At 41.1% G+C, this 21,257-nt stretch overlaps 1 protein-coding gene across 2 annotated transcripts in view; it reads right to left on the bottom strand.

Moving 5' to 3' along the window:
- KDM3A (lysine demethylase 3A) overlaps window positions 1-21,257 on the bottom strand; it is a 56,127-nt gene that overhangs the window by 6,899 nt on the left and 27,971 nt on the right. For both annotated transcript variants that reach the window (XR_002143326.2, XM_002922335.4), the window contains exons 11-21: window positions 20,149-20,353; window positions 16,827-17,041; window positions 13,673-13,825; window positions 13,443-13,538; window positions 12,918-13,045; window positions 10,601-10,796; window positions 8,719-8,891; window positions 8,112-8,348; window positions 6,642-6,813; window positions 4,180-4,267; window positions 3,106-3,236 (exon numbers count right to left, since the gene is read on the bottom strand). Coding sequence is in view for 1 of the 2 variants with exons in the window: in XM_002922335.4 (XP_002922381.1) it covers window positions 3,106-3,236; window positions 4,180-4,267; window positions 6,642-6,813; window positions 8,112-8,348; window positions 8,719-8,891; window positions 10,601-10,796; window positions 12,918-13,045; window positions 13,443-13,538; window positions 13,673-13,825; window positions 16,827-17,041; window positions 20,149-20,353 (1,794 nt within the window). In the remaining variant the exon portion in view is untranslated. The remainder of the gene's footprint in view (window positions 1-3,105; window positions 3,237-4,179; window positions 4,268-6,641; window positions 6,814-8,111; window positions 8,349-8,718; window positions 8,892-10,600; window positions 10,797-12,917; window positions 13,046-13,442; window positions 13,539-13,672; window positions 13,826-16,826; window positions 17,042-20,148; window positions 20,354-21,257) is intronic.

Raw genomic sequence — 21,257 nt, 5'->3', positions numbered from 1 at the left:
GAGGCTGTCTGCTAACCCACCAGCTCCTGAAACAGCTCTGTTTTGTGTGGAGGAGGCCAAGGCACTTCCCTCCAGCTTGCCAGAGCCTTGCAGTTTCAGGAGCAGCTCGACAGAGGCGAAGGCACCCCATAACTTCAACTGGCACGGTAGTCCTAAGAGCCCTGTACTACAGTGATTTCCTTTCTTTCCATTTAGCTGAAATATCAGCCCTAGGAGAGGACTGAACATTAAGTATTTAGGCAAAAATCAAAGGATATGCTTTAAAGATGTATCACAGGAGATTTGCTTCAAAATGGTAAAGGAAAAATAGAACAGGAGGAAACAATGAAACATTCATGGCAAAAAATTGATAGCTGCTGTAACTGGGGAGCAAGTATATGGGGAGTCACTGTGTTAGACTCAAGTTCCGAGGGCATTTGGAAAATTTTTCTGTAATGAAAAATTTGGCCAGTGCCAAATGCAGAAAAAGAGTTGTGCCAAATGAGGAAGGAAATGACACCTACGAACTACCTGCCCAATGCTCATCCACAGGCAGCCACGGGCAACTGCACGCTGATAAAGGAGTCTCAGAACGGAGAGAGCCTGGACCCCAATGGAACCAAGATTATAAAAACATGAAGGTCCCTGGGAAAGGATTCCCAGAATACAGAAAATCCTGGAACATAACACCGTGGATGGTTATGAAGAGCACAAGCTGACACAAGGGGGGCTGCTGGGTGACAGCACTGGGGCTGGGGAGGTGGGGGGAGCAGAACTAGCCTGGAAATCAGAAGACCCAATGTCCTAGTCCCAGACCTGCTACTGACTGCCCCTTGTATGTCCTGAGCAGGTCACCATCCCTGCCACTGTCCTGAAGTCCTGGCCGCCATGGGTAACACTGGTGGTGGTACTGGGGAATAGAAAGATGTTCTCTCGGGGCACCTGGGTGGCACAGCGGTTCAGCGTCTGCCTTTGGCCCAGGGCGTGATCCCGGGGTCCTGGGATCGAGTCCCACATCAGGCTCCTCTGCTGGGAGCCTGCTTCTTCCTCTCCCACTCCCCCTGCTTGTGTTCTCTCACTGGCTGTCTCTCTCTCTGTCAAATAAATAAATAAAATCTTAAAAAAAAAAAAAAAAAAGATGTTCTCTCTCTCCAAAGAGCCTTTCACCCTACTCTGACTGAGGAGTCCCAGCTCAATCAATCATCCAAACTTTGAAAATGATTGTGCTTTACTGTTTATGATAAGGTGTAAGGTGTTTGCAAATGAACACATTTTCATTCTTTTCAATCCCTACCTGCTGACTCTGGATGGGAACAATTCTGTCCGAGGTAAAGCTTGTACAGAGTAACACTGCCATCTATCTGTTGGTGTCTATGCTGCCAAGCTCTTTAAACCAAGCAGACAATTTATTCTGAAACTTCTCAGGTAACCAACCACTTCTACCCCATAAAGCTTCAGGAGGCCTACAAAGCATGGGTAATCACTATGCAACACTGTAACATTTACTTTAGTGGAAAAATACTTTGTCACGTAAATTCATTGTAAATCTCGGCTGGGAGCAGACTACACCCTGAGACCCCAGCCAACTGGAAACTCAGCTGGGGAACATGTTACAGCCCCATGGCGTATGCAGGGCTCTCTAAACTGAGACCTGAAAAGGAAAAGGAATAGGCCGGGGGGCTTCACCTGCTGTGTCCTCTCTCCCACAGACCATTTCTCACCCTACCCTGGCAGAATGCTCTCAGGAATCTAGGCCATGGGAGCTTCCCAATATAAACTCCCTTCTTGATATGTTCCCTGATCCCATTCCAGGTGGATCCCTGGACTGACTCCACCATAACAGAAGAACTGTGGGGCTGAGATCCAAGCCCTCGCTCTTCTCATCCCCCAACAGTTTCTGGAAAACACGGCAAAGATGTCAAAGGACTCTGTCCTTTCTTCAGGAGGGTTGCCACCCTCAGGTCTGAGAGACTGGACTTTGGAGTAATTATGGGAGGACGGAATAAAATCAAAGAATTTCTAGAAGGACTGGAAAAATGGGGTCCAAACAGTATAAAAGACTAAACCAAAGTCAATAAATTATCCAAACAATAGAAACTTCATTCAACAACCGACCAGTAAACAATTCCTTCAAAATAGCCAACTATAATCAAGATCTAACTAAAGACTCAACAGAAAACTAGTCAAGGTCACAGCAACAATGATGAAAGACGACTCTGGCAACCAAGGCAATCAATCTCTATCCTGTGCAATTCTCCGTGTTGGATCGTTTACTGAGTCATGTCTAAACAATGAAAATCCAGTTCAAAGGGTGCTTCCAATGCTAACTTAAGTAACAAACTACTACCCCCAACACAGGGGCATTTAAAAAGTGTGGCAAGATGTTTAAACAGCTGGAATGCTAGCAGACTGACTTTATGAGTAACAAAATTAGGATTAGAATTAGATTTCTAATAATAAAATTAGATTAATTTGATTATGTACCATACAACCATCAAAAATTATCACACTAGGGGCGCTTGGGTGGCACAGCGGTTGGGCGTCTGCCTTCGGCTCAGGGCGTGATCCCGGTGTTACGGGATCGAGCCCCACATCAGGCTCCTCCGCTGTGAGCCTGCTTCTTCCTCTCCCACTCCCCCTGCTTGTGTTCCCTCTCTTGCTGGCTGTCTCTATTTCTGTCAAATAAATAAATAAAATCTTTAAAAAAAAAAATTATCACACTAAAAACTAATAAGCAACACAAAGATTTTACAACAGAACATGAGACANTTGCTTGTGTTCCCTCTCTTGCTGGCTGTCTCTATTTCTGTCAAATAAATAAATAAAATCTTTAAAAAAAAAAATTATCACACTAAAAACTAATAAGCAACACAAAGATTTTACAACAGAACATGAGACATAGAAAAGAGAAAAATAAAAAATTACACCCTACAATTGCAGCTATGAAAAGGAAATACACCTACACATGAAAAGAAATGAGAGATGCAAAAATGAAGCCCACTGCTTTGTGAAGTGCTAGGACTACAGACGTCTTCCATCGCTACCTCCCCTAAAAGCAATTTTCCAAACATTTTGACATGCTCTATTTCCATTATAATTCTTTCAAGTTAGCCATTTCTTCCTTACCATAAGCATTATACATCTTGGGACCGAGATCTGGCCTCACAAAATAGTTTGGCAGCCTGGAGGCCAAGTTTAGTTTGCCATCTCTCCTTGTGTACTCAGGCAGTGGAATATTGGCCATCAGATCATCAAACCTAGGACAAGAGAACCAAGCATTGGCAAAATAAGCTTGCCTAAATTCTAATCCATCATTGTTGTGATCTGTTTTGTTCCTTCTTACCAAAAGGAATAAAAATATCTGTGCTCGTAAAGATGGAGAAAGCTTTCCTTGAACAATATTTAAGAGTAGAAATTATAGTAGTTATGAACAGATATCTTCTTTCTTTCTTCTTTCTTCCTCTTGCACACCATGTATCTTTATCAAAATGATCTGGAATATTTCAGACAAAATATCTGAGCAATAACTTCCTGATAAGAAGTGACACTCAGGAATATACTGTTCATCAGTTCTAAGGATCCTTTCCAAGGTTCAAGCTCAAATCAGGAAAATGGATCTACCAATTCAGCTGTCTTGCTGTCTAATGCAGTATCATTATACTGAACCCTGATAGGTCCAATCCCAATACTGCTTCCAAGCCAGAGGCTGCACACCTCATCTGGCCTCTTCTCTGGCAGAGCACTACAGTGGAAATGTGTGAAGCTTCCGTTAGTCAGCCAAATCTCAAAGTCCGTAACTTCTTAATCTCATTTAAAACACACATCTCCAAAGACTATAGTCTAGAAATAAAACATCAGCACCAGCAAAACTATTCTATATTTCATCTTTCCCTTTTGAAAACTCTCTTCTCTTGGGGGGCGCCTGGGTGGCTCAGTTGTTAAGCATCTGCCTTTGGCTCAGGGCATGATCCCAGAGTTCCGGGATCGAGCCCCACATCAGGCTCCTCCGCTGGGAGCCTGCTTCTTCCTCTCCCACTCCCCCTGCTTGTGTTCCCTCTCTCTCTCTGGCTGTCTCTCTCTCTGTCAAATAAATAAATTCTTTTAAAAAGAAAAAAAAAAAAGAAAACTCTCTTCTCACTACCTGAAGAAGAATTTATCCTACCAAGTCAAGGACAGAATCCTCCTTGCCAATAATCATACCTGGAAGGCATCATATCTCTAAAATCCTCTCCTGGTGGCCAGTCCTTAAGCTTCAACACCATTGGTTCTTTTTCATTTTTCAAGCGGTCTGAAAGGTAACCAGAATTATAGAATTGTTACATTCGAAACTCAGAAACAGACCAAAATAAATGGCGAATTAGCATTTTATGCTTAACAATGCAAATAAAATTTTTCTCTTCAAAATCTTCATAACCTGATACATTTAATACACAAATATTACTTTCTTTACTATTCCCCTCCTGCCAACTGCCCCATTTGTACCTAGGAGGCAGCATGGGGGTAGCAAAATAAAAATTACCAACTCATCTTTTTCTAGATGCTTATTACACTGCTGCTCATTCTTTGAGATTTCAGCCACTCCCTTTTGCCCATTACACATAGTTGGGTGTTTTGACAGCTGTCTCAGATCCAGTATCTTTCTTCTGTACAGTGTTCTGGAAGAAGTGAGCAGCGCCATAACTAATGAACAGCAATGCACTTTCACAGTAAGAGGCCACAGATCTTTAGTACACCAGGTTTTCTAAGGCTACCATGAAATAAAAAATGACTTGTTTTGCTCAAAGAGACTGAAACTACCTGATGTTCTGTCTAGGGACAACTAGAGCCAACAGCACCACACAGTTTAGTCAGCACTATTACCCACTGGAGGAAATGGCAAGGAGCCAAGAACCAAGGAGCTCTAATATGAAAAAGATGTTGATAATTATGATCAACAGCAATGACAACTATTATTTCATTTCTTGCCGTGTTCCAGTCTCAGCCAAGTGTCTTAAACCACTTAATCCTTACAACTAAATCCAATATCCCAATGAGATTAGGCCCCATTTAATATTCCCATTTGGGGATGAGGAAACTGACAGGCATACCCAAGGTCATCAAGCTAGTAAGTGGCAGAACTGGGACCGGAACCCAGGTTTGATTTCAGACCTTGTATTCCTGATGACTAACATCTGTATAATGTTTTGTAGTCAACCAAGTACTGTCCCATAACCTAGTTTAAGTAAGTGCACACCCCAGGAGAAAACAGAAAAATACAGGGTACAGTGTATGTTCAGAATACCAGCAGGATGTCAGTGTGGGTGGTGTGCTGGGGGGCGTGCAACAGAATCATCGGCACAGGATGGGCAAGCTATAGTTGACTCGGAACTGTGCGCACCATCCGCCGGCACGAAGTTTGAGTCCCAGGAAAATTAAGTTACCAAGCTCCTATACACAACAAGGACATATCAGAGACAGGATTTGAACTCAGGCCTGACTGGAAAGCTTCAAAAGGCCTGTTGCCCAGACACAGTGTTCAGTGTCTGCCTCGGCTGCACAGCACTGCCTTGCCAGCTCAGGTCCTTTCCCAGGGGTACCAATATCTAGAGACTGAGGGAGGCAGGGGGACAAAGGCCCTGACATTTCCAACTTCAGCCCAATCTGAGACAAAAAGGGGCAATACTTGTTTCAGAACTCCCTGCAGGACTGGCCAAGGCTCTTTCGAGTCTGCACTGCAGCTGACTCCTTTTCCTGCTCAGTCCTGATTTCTCCTCCTTTGTTTCACAGAGGCTGACTCCTAAGTACACATCTTCTGTCTGAAACTCCATCTCAGCACCTACTGGTGGAAAACCCCATCATGCCTTGTATTAAAAAGTCAGCTATAACTTCGTTATAAAGTTTGTTGAAAGTATGAGCTATAATCTGTAAATGTGGGTAAAAGGGAATAAGGAAGCGATAGATTAAAAGGTGTGTCTTAAAAAAATGAGAGTGATAAATGAGTAAACCTGAATTACTGAGAGTCTGAAGAATGAACCGGCCAAACCCTCCAGCGGGGATGGGGGCCTGGTGATGGGTGTCTGTGGTGATGTGAATCCTCAAGGTCCAGTACAAACTTGATGTTCCTGGCCAACAGTTTCCTGACTGGCCAATACACAGAAAGGGCCAAGTCTCAGCACTAGACACACAAACCTTCTTACTGCCTCAACAGCCCCCAGCCCAGATGCAGTAGGCAGTGACCATGATACCCCGTGTTAAATGAATTCACATTCCCTGGTATCTTTGGGTCTACTTACCTTGTTAAACAGTAAATTTTAAAAGCAAAAAGGATGTATGAAGGTGAGACACACACAAAATTACCAGCCTTGAGTCACAAGCCCTGGCTTTGTGCTCCCCTCCCCATGGGCATAAGTGAAAGCACAGAATTTCTGTCACAGGACAGACATGGAGCCACCTGAAGAACAGATGACCAAAACCTCACCTCTCTAAGGAACTACAGAGTGAATGCTGCCTCAGTTCGAAAGTATAAACTTTTAAAAAAGTAAGGGGAAGAAGAGATAAGACACAAATTTTAAGCTCCAAGATCACGGACAATGCTGTTGCTGCCCTTGAAGGGCTTCAGACTCCTGCTACTCCTGTGCCCTCCCTTCACAGCCTAACTCCCTTAAAAGGTCTTTAATACATACTTGGAACATCTTCAAATCCATCCCAGAAGTCTCCTACTGTGGCTCCTGTGATGATTTCATTGGTCCTACAGTTAACTAGGTCGACTTCCTGGTTCCCAAACTCTTTCCTGAAGGATTCGGGTTTCCAAAGGTCAGTGTTCAATTTATGATGCACTCCTGACACCATCACTGGCTAAAAGAAGAGAACAAAGACTTTAGTTTGAAATCCCCCAGCTCTGACCCCAAACAATGGCAGCCCTTTTTCAAACTGCTGCTTGTTTTGTTTCTCTGTGGCCGGTCCGCAGTGTCAGATCCTGAGGTAACAGCTTAGTGCTCTGAGCTCCTGCAGCACTTCTTGTCTTCATGTATTCCTTGCTCTCAAACTACATTAGTAAGCTTCCAGAAGCAAGGATCCCATCTTCTGACTCAGAGGCCGTTACTCATAGAATACCAACATCAAGGATCCGGACCAGGCAGGGAATGTAAAGGGGAGACAAAGGTGGTAGGAGTGTCCTGTCCAAAAGGGGCGCTGCCACTGGTCTCCAGCCTGCTGTGGCCAGGCAGGAACGTGGACCTGTGGTTGCCAAAACAAACCAAAAACCCCAATCTTTAGGTGAAACAGCCTAACTAAAATATTGAGGAGTTCAAATTTTTTAAGCATTATGGAATCCAAACAAAACATGGCCAGTGGATTGTATTCAGCCTGTCGTCGTCATCATGAGCAAATCTTATTAGTATACACGGCTGAAAAAAAATGTAGGAACTTTTTTTTTTGGTTAAATACATACATTTCTCTATTTGGCAATTCCTCAAGTCCTGGCCTTGTCCAAAAACACGGTGTTCCTTTAGTGAGGACTCCATTTGGCCCAGAAGAGAAGCCAAAGATCCAGAATACAAAAAGCAAAACAAGAAGCAGAGGAACAGGTCTACAAAGCCATGCATCTCTCAAACCATCAACCAAAACCTAAGACTGAACAAGGCAGGCCCCTGAGAGACCACACGCCAACTCCAAGAGGACACTGCATGGCTCTGGCCCACCGAAAACTGCCTTCACCATAAACCCTTCAGCATAAGGATTGGGAAGAGGGACATGCGACTTTGATTATATTTTGTCTAATCCCCCAAGCCCCATCAGCCCCCTAGTCTCGCTTGCACCTCTCCTGTTGATGTCTGTCGCCCAAGAATCTGTCACCCAAGAATCACGATGCCCAAAAAGCATTCATCAAGAACCCAAACATGACTGGTTTAGAAGCAATCAAAACCTCACTGGAATTGAGCTCAGGAATGTCTGCTGTAAAAAATAAGACTCACAGCTACAGTGCCTTAATTATATTCACCCTAAACAATAAAGTACAAAACGAGCAGATAAGGTACATACCACTTACAACTGAAGGGTGGCAGGGTGGGGGGGGGGCAGGATTGTCAGGAACCTACCAAAAGAACAGAGAAAGGGGCTCTAAATTGGGTTGGGAGAGCAGAGGTCCCTCTTACCTGTCCTTGTTTCCAGCACTCCCTAAACACATTCCAGTTGCTCTTGTTGTTGGGATCCTGGAGGCACAGCAAGCGATTATCACACAGCCAGTAGTGAGGAGTGTCAAAGCCCAGAATGCTGGGCTTAATAGTCAGTCCTTGAGGCCTCTTAGATAAATCAGAGGAAGACTTATTTTGCACCAAAGAGGCAAAGATGTCATCAAGGATTTTTGGTGTATTTTTCAGTCCATTTTCTGTCTGAATTTGAGAAAGAACACAAGCCTGTAAACAGGTCATTCCCTACCATCAAAAAACCCATTCCTATAATGCTAGGATAAGTATCAAATACCCAGAAAAGAATCTAAGCCAGGACCCTAAGACAAATAGGTAAGCTCCTTTCCCCCACTTGACTCTCAGAAGTAGGTGCAGAAAAAGTTTGACAGAAAAAATGGCCCAGCTCAGTACTATAACCTGTGAAGCCCAGCTGCACTGAAACCTTCTGTACCCATGACAGACAGCCTAAGAGTCATATCTTCCTTCTATTGTGTTTTAATTTCTCTAGTCTCTTCCTGTTCTGACTCTATTCATTTTTACAAGATGGAATACAAACAATAAAAGAAATGTATACCTTTCCTGTAGAGGAATTCAAGAGATTTCGGAGGAAACCAGAATTGTTGTTGCTTACAGGTGTTAAAATTGTGCTGTTAAAGGTGTGGAGGACTGTGCTGGATTTGCTCAAAGGGGGGAGGGGTGGAAGGCATTTGATTTCATTCTTTAGAATTGGCATCATTGGTTGTTTTTCTAGAAACAAAACCAAAAACATCCAGATGGAAAAGCATTCCGAAAGGCAAATCCCTTACTTATCTTCTATTAATAGAATTACTTTGGAACTTGGTTTTCATTTACTTTAGAACTTAGACAAGGATTTCCAACTGGTATTAAAACAATAAATACCCAACATTCAAGGTGATATTATGTTAATTGGGTTTTTTAAATGTTTTTGTTGTTGTTGCTGTTTTCCCCCCAGTATAGCTGACACACAAGGTTCCTTTAGTTTCAGCTGTACAACATCGTGATTCAACTTCTTTGTTATGCTGTGCTCACTGCAAGTGTAGCTCCCATCTGTCCCCATACCAGGCTGCTACAATACCATGGACTGTAATCCCTATTGCTGTGCCTTTTATTCCCGTGTCACATTCATTCTATAACTGGAAGCCTGGATCTCCCACTCCCCCATCCCTACACCCCACCCCTCTTTGGCATTCATAAGTCTGATTCTACTTTTTGTTTATTTGTTTGTTTTTTTAGAATCCACATGAGTGAAATCATATGGTGCAAATGGTATTTTTTAAACTTCCATTTTCTATTTGTTTGCTCCTGATATATAAAATATAATTTTTATAAATTAACACTGTAACTAGCAACCTTGACAGATATTTATTAAATATATAGATTTTTCACATGATTTATCAGATTGTCTAAAATATCAACAGCTTTATCACTTTCTTTCCTAACATCTTTTTTTGCTTGTTTGCTTTACTGCAATAGCCAGAACCTCCAGTACAACGTTTAATAAAATAGTGATGGCAGGTATCCTCTCATTCCTGAACGGAGGCACACTGTTAAAAAAAATATTCAACCAAAAAAAAAAAAAAATCAAGCATTATGATGTTTGCTGTCAGTTTTATTGTAGAAACTCATTAGATTGAGAATGTTCCTTTGTTCCTAAAAGTTATTTTTTTAAATCATGAATAGGTACTGAATTTTACTACTTTCTGTGTCTTGTCACATGACTTTTTTCCTCTATTTTCAATGTTAAACTACACCTGCATTTCTGAAGCCCTGCTTGGTCATACTGTAGAATTCCTTTATTTAGAGTACTGAAACTTTGTTTAGGATCTTTGAGTGAAAGAAATTAACCTGCAATTTTTCTTTCTTATAACTAAAAAGCAGAATCGCCTAAATTCTAACTATCTGACTCCAAAGCCTACATTCTTTATACTGTCATCAAGCATCCTAAGACAACAGCACAGATGAGAAAAATAAAACTGAAGCCAGAACATTCTAATTAGACAAAATAGGAACAACAAACAGGGTAAGGACAGAAATCATTTATTAAAACAAGTCCCAGCCCACTCCTTTCTTGCCAACACAATCTCAGCCTAGAGTTCTACTGTCAGCAGTTGTTCTCCCTTTTGGGACTGCACTTTTTTTTTTTTTTTTAATGTAGGCTCCACATACTCAGCATGGAGTCCAACACAGGGCTTGAACTTACAACCCTGAGATCAAGAGTTGGATCCTTAACCAACTAAGCCACCCAGGTGCCCCTTGGGGCTGCATTTTAAAAATACTTGCATGTATGTCAGGTCTCACTGGTGACTACAGGGAACCACTCCTTTCCATTCCACACACTTCTAATCACACAGTTCTCATAGCAACTGAGGTTGCCAAACCCCTCCGAGAATGGACTAAAGTTCTCAGGAACCCACAGGAAAGCAGGAAACCCTCACCCTTGTTTTCCTTGTTGACATTCCCGCTAGTCAGGTCTGCCAGCCAGTTTAAGGGAGATGTGCTGGCTGGACAAGCAGGCTTCATGCTGCTGGCTGGCTTGGAAGCGGCTTCCCCAGCCACAGGCACCGGCTCCAATACCAAGGGATTCTGCTGGAACACGGCACCAAGAGTAGGTTTTTCTCCAGCGAAAGAAGTCTGTGTTGAATATAAAAAGAGAATTTTCCATGAGCTGAAACATTACATTTCCTTTTCCTTACCTTCTCCTCTAACGGCTCACCAGTAAGAGAGAAATATCCCAAACAAAACCACCTAATAGCCCTGGACATCACCACAACTGCAGTAATCTTATAATAATAGACCACAACTATATAAAGTAGAAGAGATTTTAATTTTTTTTTAGCCTTTAAGTATTACTGGTGAAAACAAAAGATATGTTACGAATTTAAATACAGCAAGATATCCCTCCCTAACCCTTAATCAACCATTTTCTGCTCATACATATCTCTATCACTCCACCCACCATGTTGTTTTAAAATGACCAGTTTATGTCTATCTCCCCTGTGAACTCACAGCATCCTGAATAAGCACTCACATGGTTGCTAAATGAATGAATACGTGAAATGAATGAGTGAGAGGGGCAGGGTAGGAAAGATACAGCTGTGATTTCAGAAGGAAACGAGATGCAGAGAAAAAAATGCTCTTTTAGCATAGCACAGTAGGCTTTAAAAATGAGATGAACAGCTCTTAAAAGAGCTCCAACATTTAAAAAACTAGGCAGAGCACACCACTTATTTTTCTGTTACTTAAAAACTGCCTTGACTTAGCTGACAAGTTTATACAAACATAAGAAGGAAAAACAGTCAAATTCCTGCTGTGGTCCTGGCCTTTCTTTTACATGTGATGAATTTCTCTGATACTCAATTATCAGTATTGTTTATTATTCCTCTGTTATTTATTTATTTATTTATTTATTTATTTTTTAAAGATTTTATTTATTCGACAGAGATAGAGACAGCGAGCAGAGAGGGAACACAAGCATGGGGAGTGGGAGAGGAAGAAGCAGGCTCACAGCAGAGGAGCCTGATGTGGGGCTCGATCCCATAACGCCGGGATCACGCCCTGAGCCGAAGGCAGACGCTTAACCGCTGTACCACCCAGGCGCCCCTGTTATTTATTTTTTTTTAAGTAGGCTCCATGCCTAGCGCGAAGTCCAATGTAGAGCTGGAACCCACGACTCTGAGATCAAGACCTGAGCTGAGATCAACAGTCAGACGCTTAACTGACTGAGCCACACACGTGCCCCAATTCCTGTTACTGATGAGGAAGTGGAAGCACATGTGAATCAGCTGATGTGAACCAATGTCATGCAATTAGAAAGTGGCAGAAGAATTCAAATTTAGTTCTGAATCTAAAGAGTACAGTTCTTCTACTGCCTTTGACACCACAGCTTTATGAAAATGTGGAATTCTGTGTATCCACATGGGAGAAGACGCTGGGGTGAAGGGGAAGAAGGGAGAACGAGCGAGAAAGATGTGATAGTGGAGGTGAAGCGGAAGCTACAAAGAAGAGGCACATGAGAACCATGGAAATGTACATTTTTTTATGGTGAATGATGGGTAAAGTTCATTTCAATATTATTTCCTTTAACTCTTCAAATATATATAGCATAAAAAAGTTATACTCAGTAANGGTGAATGATGGGTAAAGTTCATTTCAATATTATTTCCTTTAACTCTTCAAATATATATAGCATAAAAAAGTCATACTCAGTAATTTTATTTTATTTTTTTTTTTAAGATTTTATTTATTTATTCGACAGAGATAGAGACAGCCAGCGAGAGAGGGAACACAAGCAGGGGGAGTGGGAGAGGAAGAAGCAGGCTCATAGCGGAGGAGCCTGATGTGGGGCCTCGATCCCACAACGCCGGGATCACGCCCTGAGCTGAAGGCAGACGCTTAACCGCTGTGCCACCCAGGCGCCCCTATACTCAGTAATTTTAAAAGATTACCTTAACTCTGTAAAACACGAAAAGTTTCTTAAAAACCCACATAAAATTCAACAGCAACTCATTAAGTAAACTATAACAGAAGACATTTTTGCTTTTTCAAGGAACAAAAATTACAACCTACTAAAAGAACCTACAGATGAGGTCCACAAAAATGTGAAAAGTGAGAATGGGTCCATGAAATGTCACATGAAATGTAGGAGTTGTCTCTGAACACTGTCCATGTTCAAGTATACTACAGAAATCTTTGGGTTATTTGAAAAGATAGGTAACAATCTCAAGGATGGTGAATCTAGCATAAATAGTATACCTGTTTTATGTCTTCCTTTGAGGCTGGTTTTGAAAAGAGTTTGAATTGCCTATTTGAACAGGGACAATTTGCTTTTATTCCCCATTTTGCTCTCACAGAATGAACGATGTCTCCAACATCATAGAGGGCTAAAAAAAAAAAAAAAAAAAAAAAAGGGAAGAGACAAACATCTCAGCAAGGGTATTAGGTACTTTCAACCTCAGTATTACAAAGCAGAAACTGGTATTTCCAACAGAATTACTTTTTTTTTTTTTTTTTAAGCCCCATGGTGCTTAGATTCTCTCCTTTTCATCCTAAGTATGCCTTCCCCCGCAAATGCATCATTTTCCTTCCTTCTACAAAACCATTCACAAGACCTTAATCAAAAAGTTTTTGGGGCATGATTTAATTTATCTTTGGACAATTTGTGGTACAAACTAAAGTAAGTTATCAAGCAATTATACTACATAACGTAAAACCAAACCACCAGCCCCAATGAGCTAACCAAAACAAGGGGAAAGAAAATCACTGCACCACACGAAATACCTTTCCCAGGAATGATTTGTGTAGGCATCAGGTTCTCTGGTTCATGTATCTGACTCTTCACACATCTTAGCCAAGAGAAAGTCTTGTAGGCAGCACCTGCAAATGAATGATTTATAGTAACTGCTCCTCATGGACTCTGGCTTCAGAAATCCATCAACAACAAATCAATAAAAGGCTTAATTTAAGAGTGTCCTAAGGGGGGCTTGGAGGAGAATCAAGTCATTTCTCACCTTGTTGGCAATTCTTCTTCTTCATCCGGTAGCAATCCACACACACTCCAAACCCACACCTAGGACACACCCAGTGCAGGTTGAAGATGGTGGTGTCACACACATCACACATTTCCCGAACACCTTTGACAGCTCGCTTCCAAGCAACCTGTCCTACAAAAAAATCAATAAATCACTTAGTCTCGGGGAGGAAAGGTTTTTGAAATAAAACATGAAAGGAGAGGGAAGCTGATGTCATTCCTCCCTCTTACTGGAGTTCCCACCAACTCTGTTCAGCCTTCAAAGACCATCTCAAATGCACCCCCAACCCCTCCACCATGAAGCTCTCCTGGATTCCTTCAGCACTCTCATCAGCTTGTATTTGTACTTCAGACTCAGGCTTCTTCACACTGTATACAGTCAGGTGTGGTTTTGCCTCTCCCCAGGGGACGAAGCTCTGTACAAGCAGCATCCCTGCTCAAAGGGCTGTGCCTTGTCCCCACCCACTCTGCATAGCACCCATATAAGTGCTGCAGAATAAATCAATGAAAAAAGCAGCAGTGACTACAGAAGCTGCCGGTCAGACACAGGTATTACACAGCAGCGATTCTTTCACCTTTTGGATCATGTGCCCCTTTCAGAATGTGAAGAGGGCATGGACCATGCTTTCTCTAAAGGAAAAAAAAAATGACTCAGATACACAAAACCAACAGAGATTGTTAGGCTGTTCACACAGGCCCTGAATCCACTCACACAGCCTATGAAAAACTCGAGGTGGTTAAGGAACCTGCAAGGAGCAGCACATTAACTTAACAATAGTAAAAGTTGGTTTCTTCATGGGCCAGAGTCAGAAACTTGATTTTTTTAGTGTCAGTAGTGATGCAGGTATCCAGGACTGACTCACACTAACCAAATAACCAACAGGTTGAGGCATCACCCAAGATTCTACAAACTGGTATCTTCTGTGGCAGTGGCCAAGACCTGATAACTAGATGGAGGGGCCTTCCAGGACTGGGTAGGGCATCATACCCCCCCCTCCACTATGGAGAAATGCCAAATCAGGTATCAGAAAGCTTCAAGGAGTATGTGCAAAGGGAGGACATTTTCCTGGGTCACAGAAAAGCCCAATGTTTGTTAATCAGAAAGCTCTTTTCTGTCTCTCTCTCTCTCTTGAACAAGACTGGATCAATACTGTCACATTCTTGTTTTATGGAAAATCTCTTTTTCCTGATCCAATCTGGTTTATTCTTTCTTTCTTCCAACTGACCAAAACACAAATGATCAACTTCAGTTTTTACCAAATTAATCCAACTGCTAAATGAACTTCTGCCACTTTGTTATAATGTAATAGCTCAGCGCACGAGACACAGAGCTTTAGGCATTTTACAAATGAGATTTTATGATCTTCTCCTTTGTCACTTGGATTAGACTATTTTATTAGAGAGTACTGTTAGATCTCTTAGCCACCCATTTAACGATTACTTGTCATTGAAAGGACAGGATAAATGTATAAAGGTTGACACCTGCTTCCTAATCTCAGGATCAGAGGGTAAGCCCTCTAGGAACATCTTAAGGTGCATCTGTCAATATCATTCACAGTGAGTTCCTCTCTTCAACTGACCAGCTTGTCACAGAGGAAAGAGAGGAACAGGAAAACCAAAAGGGCAAGGAGGAAAAGTTAATCCAATTTAAATCTTCAAGGACAGAGTTTCTTAATTATACTCTTAAAAGACAACTATCTGTACCTTTTTCTGTACACTATTCAGACAACTTCCCTTGAGCAAAGAAAAAAAAAATCAGTTGCTTATAACAAGTCCTGCTAATTCAAGAGTGAAGCTACTAATATATTCCAAAGAAGAGTTTCTACATTCCAGTCCTTTATATACCTACCTAAGTAACCTCTAGATCAGTTACTTAAGAATTTTTCTTTAACCTCGCTAATTTTACTTAAATGTATGTGATTAGGAAACTCTTTATCTTTACTGAAAACAGAAATCAGTGTCACTCATCCTAAATAGAAGACTACAGGAAAAACAATTTCAGTAAGATCCTTGATTTGTAAGAGTCTCTACTACTCCAACAGAATGGAGTGATTCTACACTGCTCTTTACTTTGGCTCACTACTTTGGCTCATGACTTTGGCTGCACCCCAGAGCTCACGATCCCGTTCTCCTTCTAGCTCTGAATTCCTACTCCTCAAAATGCCTCAGTTCCCATTCCGCCGCCTGGGAAATTTAATAGTACCTGTACCTATCCAATAAATTATTTTTGTGAACCTAGCTTCAATTAGTTTCTGGTACCTACAACCAAAATTCTCAAGACTGGTATGTGTGGATGCTTGTATTGAGACATATTTGGTTATGCAAAGTCTGAAAAGTCATCTACGAGAAATGACAGGCTTCAACTTTTAAGTTTCAACCATTTGGGAAAGATAAAATGATGGAAGGAAGTGTGAGGCTTTAAAAATAGCTGCTCCTGGGTGCTTCTGGCTGGATACCTCACTTTCACAGAGGCATAAAAAACAGAAGTGTGTTCTCCCAGACATCATACCTTGCGATGTCATGAAGGAGGTCTGGTTCTCATGTGTCACTCATGCTGATCCCTGCGGTTTACTGGGCTGACAGATCAGTGTGAGAGTGCTCTTAGAGAGAAGACACTGGCACTCAACCAGCTGGAACCTCCAAGTATCCTGTTAAAACCCTGACTCTAACAGAATCCTTTTCACCTGAGCTTGTTCCCATTCTCAGGCATGGGACCCAGTCCCCCAGATTCTGATTAAGTCTAGAAGAGTCTGCCCATTCTTATTTTCTTTGAAATGCATTCCTGATTATGAACCTTTGCCTTAAGAATAACCCAACCTGAGGCCTCATCCCCTTCTGATGAGCCCACACTGCTACTGAAGCTGTGCAAATTCTACCACTACCTCACCTTCACCTTTCTGAATAAAAAAGGAGTTTTGCTCCTTTGATAATTGTCCCAAAACAAACCCCACAAACAGGTGACTGACGCTGATGAAACCAACAGGCAGTTATAAAAGGGAAAATGCAACCTCATTACACAAAAGTCATCCAAACTTCCAGGTGAAAATGAAACCCACGCAATTAGAACTTAGGTGTCATTTAGGAACAAAATCAAGTTGGACTCAAAAATCCTACCCCCTAAGAGATGCTCTTACTGTGTGGCTCAATAGTTGACATAGCTTCCTTTTCAGAAATCACCATTTGACAGAAGTGGTCTCCAATATTGGCCAGGATATACTTTGCAGTGTCCAAATCAGTCCCCACAACATTTTTGGTTAAAGGCAACCACAAGCCAATTGCTTCACTGTCGTACTTGTTTGGTGTTAAGAAGCCTTCCACCCGCAACACACCATGTTTGTTGAACTGTAACCTAGAGGAAGTGGAGGAAAAAAAGTGTGTAACACACACACACACACAAAATTGATTTACATCTTGTAGTTACTATTTAAATCAACAAATTCCTTCCCAGTTCTCTATAATCTCCATGGCTAATTATAGCCAATTGTTACTTGGCAATGTCAGTGGAAAGATGTAAAAAATTTTAAAATTTCCAAGTTTTCCCTCAGAGGACATGGGGAGGGAGGCAGGGGAGAGGTGTTTTGCACTTTAACCAAGACCTAATCATACTGTCTCCAGGGACAGCTGCTGAACCTTTCAGATTTGGGACTTAACAGCAAGGACAATCACAAGTCACCACAGAAGAATACAGAAAATGAACAGAAGGCGATAGATAATCTGATCAGGTTTGAATACAACCACTCCTTTAAGAATACTGCTCAGCAAAGGAAGGCTAACCCTAGACAGTCAATGAAGCCATCCATGAGGAATTCAGCAGCCATATGAATCCTAGCTGCAAATTATTATGTAAGCTTCTAGAATGAGAGGCAGTGTTAAGATGGACCTAAGTACCTGAAGTGGAGCAAAAAGGCAGACTGCTTTCTCAAGATTCTCTTTCAATATTTTTGACACCTGTTTCTCTTAAGCTATGTATTCGTTTTGAATTTTTTCAAAATTAATTCAAAATGACATATGTCAATCTAGCTGGAGACACAGAAGTAGACATAAAATACACAGTGAAGTAGGTAGGATATGACAGATATCATAACAATCATTAAATTTTATAGGAGCCAGAGGAGGAAGTACTGACTGTGAGTTTCGTGGGACTAACATTAAGACGTCATAGTAGAGATAGTGATTAAGACTGGCCTTACCAGAAAAGGTAGACATTAGCTAAGAGAAGCATGTCAAAGAAACAGTATTTCATACAAAACAAAGGAAAGTGCAGGGATCTTGATTTCTCCATTGGTCACTGGCCAGCTACCAACTCTTTGAACCTAAGAGACACACCTAAAGTTGTATTTTAGAAAAACCATTTGTCCAGAAGAGAGCAGAATGAACTGAAAGGTCATTGGGAGTTCCATAACAGATGCACATTAATTTCAAATGGTCAAAAGGAGAGATGCAAATTTTTAACTGACAGCCCAAATTAAGAGACAGTTTTTAATACTAAAAAATGAATTTGAAAGCTATTTCAAAGGGAGAGACGGCAAATAGGATTTGGCAATTGGGCTTTAGTACTGAGTCTCTAACCTTTTTATTTTATCTGCGGGAGAATTCAATAAGAAACAAACTTGAGAAGGAGACTAATGACAGCCTTAATCTTCTCTCTAAACATCGGGGGGGGGCTCTATTCTTTAAGTTATGACATACTTTTTACTGAAGAAATGAACTTGTTCTAGTTTCCACTACATTGGCTTCTACTATGCAACACTGAGCAAAGGCACTTTAGTCTTGAAAGAGGTCAAAAATGGGAAAACAGCTAAGTCATAAAAATCAGTGATTTCTAGATGGTTACAAAATAGTGGTTAAAAAAAAAAAAAAAGCTCTACTAATATTCAAAAGAAAAAACTAATTGTCTCCTCCTTAAAAGGCCTATACCACTTATACCGAAATCAAACAATCTCTCCCCTCCAGTCTGCTTATACCTTTCAGAGCAAAGGAACAATAACGAAACCAAGTGTGTAAATAGGAATACACAGATCTGTACTAAGTGTAACATTTTGAGCTCTCTTCAAAATATGTCAGAACCCATAGCATATGCATCTTAACACACTTTCCTGTAAAAAGAATTCCCAGAGAGGAAGAAGAACTAACCTTTACTAAGAACTTATTCTGGGCCACGTTATTCAAAATATGCTAATATAAGGATATGCTAACATGCTAGCAGTTATTACAGTTCTAAATACTAGACACATATTTCATCATGGTGCTTCTGCAATTTACTCAGGAACAAATGCGACAACTACCATCTAAAAAACTCTAGAGTTCATTAAAATAAGCCCAAATCTGAAAGTTACCAGAACAGATATAATCAATGACCTAAAATACGTGTGCATTTAACTCAGTTCTTCAGCCCTCTTAAATCTTGATAAAACTAAAGGGGAGGTGGTGAATAGAAAAAATTCACAGTCAATATTTCTGTTTATGATTAGGAGGCCCAGTAGAGCCTGAAAGTATCTACATTTCTGAGAAAGTGAATCATACTTAAAGTTAGCCCATACCCAGATCAACAATGCTCATTTATTTACCAAAGAACAGATAACAACAAAAAAGAAAAAACAGCCTTTTTCTTCACTAAGAAGAATTGAGAAAACTTGACTTAAAAAAACACAATGTAAAAATGAAAGGTTTTGCCTACAAGATTAGGGAAGATTTTTTTAAAAAGATATGCCTCTTCCTGCTGGCAACAGTACAGAGAGACAGGAATGCTTAAACGCTGCCGGAGGGCCTGGACGCAGGTGCAACCTTCCTGTAGAGCAATTTGCAGAACATATGTATCAAAGCCTTAAAACACACACGGCTTCTGACCTAGTAATGCCACTTCCAGTAATCCTTCCAAAGTAAACAATGAGAGATGCGGGCAAGGAGATGATTGTTTCTGTATTATTTTAAGTGACAAAAACCACAAAATAATCTTAAGACCAATAAGAAAATTGGTTAAATGAATTTTCAAATACTGTTATGGGTTCCTACCTAATTATTCAAAGTTTTTGCAGAAAAAAGCTAACATGACCAAGGGGTTCCTACAATGTACTGAGAAAGTAAGATTAAACACAGTATATACAACATACCCAAGCAAGTATGCTTGAATATATTTCATGACCATACAAACACTAAAATGCACTGAAAAATTAACAGTGTTTATTTGTAATTTTTTTTAAAAGAAATTTCAGCATTTTTCTATAATGTTTGCTAGTTTTGGTAAGAGAAAGTTGCATGTTTAGGCTTCTCTACTTTAAAAACCAACTGAACGGGAGACTGAGAAGGAAATAACATGGGATAAGATCCAGACGCTCAAAGCCAGAGATTAAACATGCAATCTTCACTCTGTAGTTCTAGATTTACCACTGACAGAAGAGGGGGAAAAAAGTATGCTATAGGGCCCAGATTATCCGAGCTTTTCCCCAAATGCCTCACCTCCTGAAGTGAAAGAAGCGACAAAACACAGGTGAGTCTTTCTGCTGCTCCTTATCCTTGCGGAGGCTGTCCAAGCGGCACTCGCGGCACTTGGGCAGCTGCGCGACAATGTTCACGCAGGAGTCATCCTGCACAAAGGCCTCCCCGCTCTGCTGCAGCTTCTTGAGTTTGGCTGGGTCTGTCAAAACCGACTTCCGGGAGGGGGCTAGGAAAACGGAAGATTAAAGAAATGAGACCTCAAAATTTTAAGTCACCCCAACATTTGACTGAATTCTTTTCCAAAGGACAGTTTTCCCCAAAGGGAGAACTCCTTAAATACTGGTTCAACTGTAATTTCTAAAACTGGCTTAACATAAGACCACCATCAGAATAATTGGAAAGCTTTACTCACTTTATAAAATAATTCTCATTTGGTAAATCTATTTGGCAAGGCAACTTAAAACCCCAAATTCACCAACTAGACTCATAATTCCAAGGTAGTATATATCTCTATTCACAACCCTAGATAAGAAAAATATTTTAGGAAGACTCTTCCAAATCAAATACTTAAATTCATTGCAACACTAAAAACGCAGAGAGACAGGTTCACCTCAACAGAGATCTGTGTGCGAGTCAATTCTGTCACTTTTCAAAGACTGTGTTTCAAAACACACAAAGCGTGTTTTCTAGAGCACTGTGGAAAAGCCAACCATTCTAAATATAATAATGGCCAAACAGCTTTCTCACACAGGCCCCTGGCTGTATAAAGTAAGAGCTATCTTCTAAATGCTTCCAAGACGTGTCACTTGACCCTTGATATTTCTTCAATTTCCTTCATACACAAGTTCCATTCAGAATGAAGGGAAGTAACTAAAGACAGGATTATGATTTTAAGTAAAGGCACATTTTAAGTTTTAACTTGAAATGTACAAGAGAACTTAAAGGGAAATGTTAACACAGTTTCTAAAGAAAAAGGGGAGAGGGGGCACCTGGGTGGCTCAGTCATTACGCGTCTGCCTTCGGCTCAGGGCGTGATCCCAGGGTCCTGGGATCGAGCCCCACATGGGGCTCCCTGCTCTGCTGCAAGCCTGCTTCCTCTTCTCCCACTGCCCCTGCTTGTGTTCCCTCTC

The sequence above is a fragment of the Ailuropoda melanoleuca genome, chromosome 4, assembly GCF_002007445.2.
Source record: "Ailuropoda melanoleuca isolate Jingjing chromosome 4, ASM200744v2, whole genome shotgun sequence".
Taxonomy (NCBI): domain Eukaryota; kingdom Metazoa; phylum Chordata; class Mammalia; order Carnivora; family Ursidae; genus Ailuropoda; species Ailuropoda melanoleuca.
The sequence above is the reverse complement of the archived record's forward strand: the minus strand, read 5'-3'. Positions and strand labels throughout refer to the sequence as shown.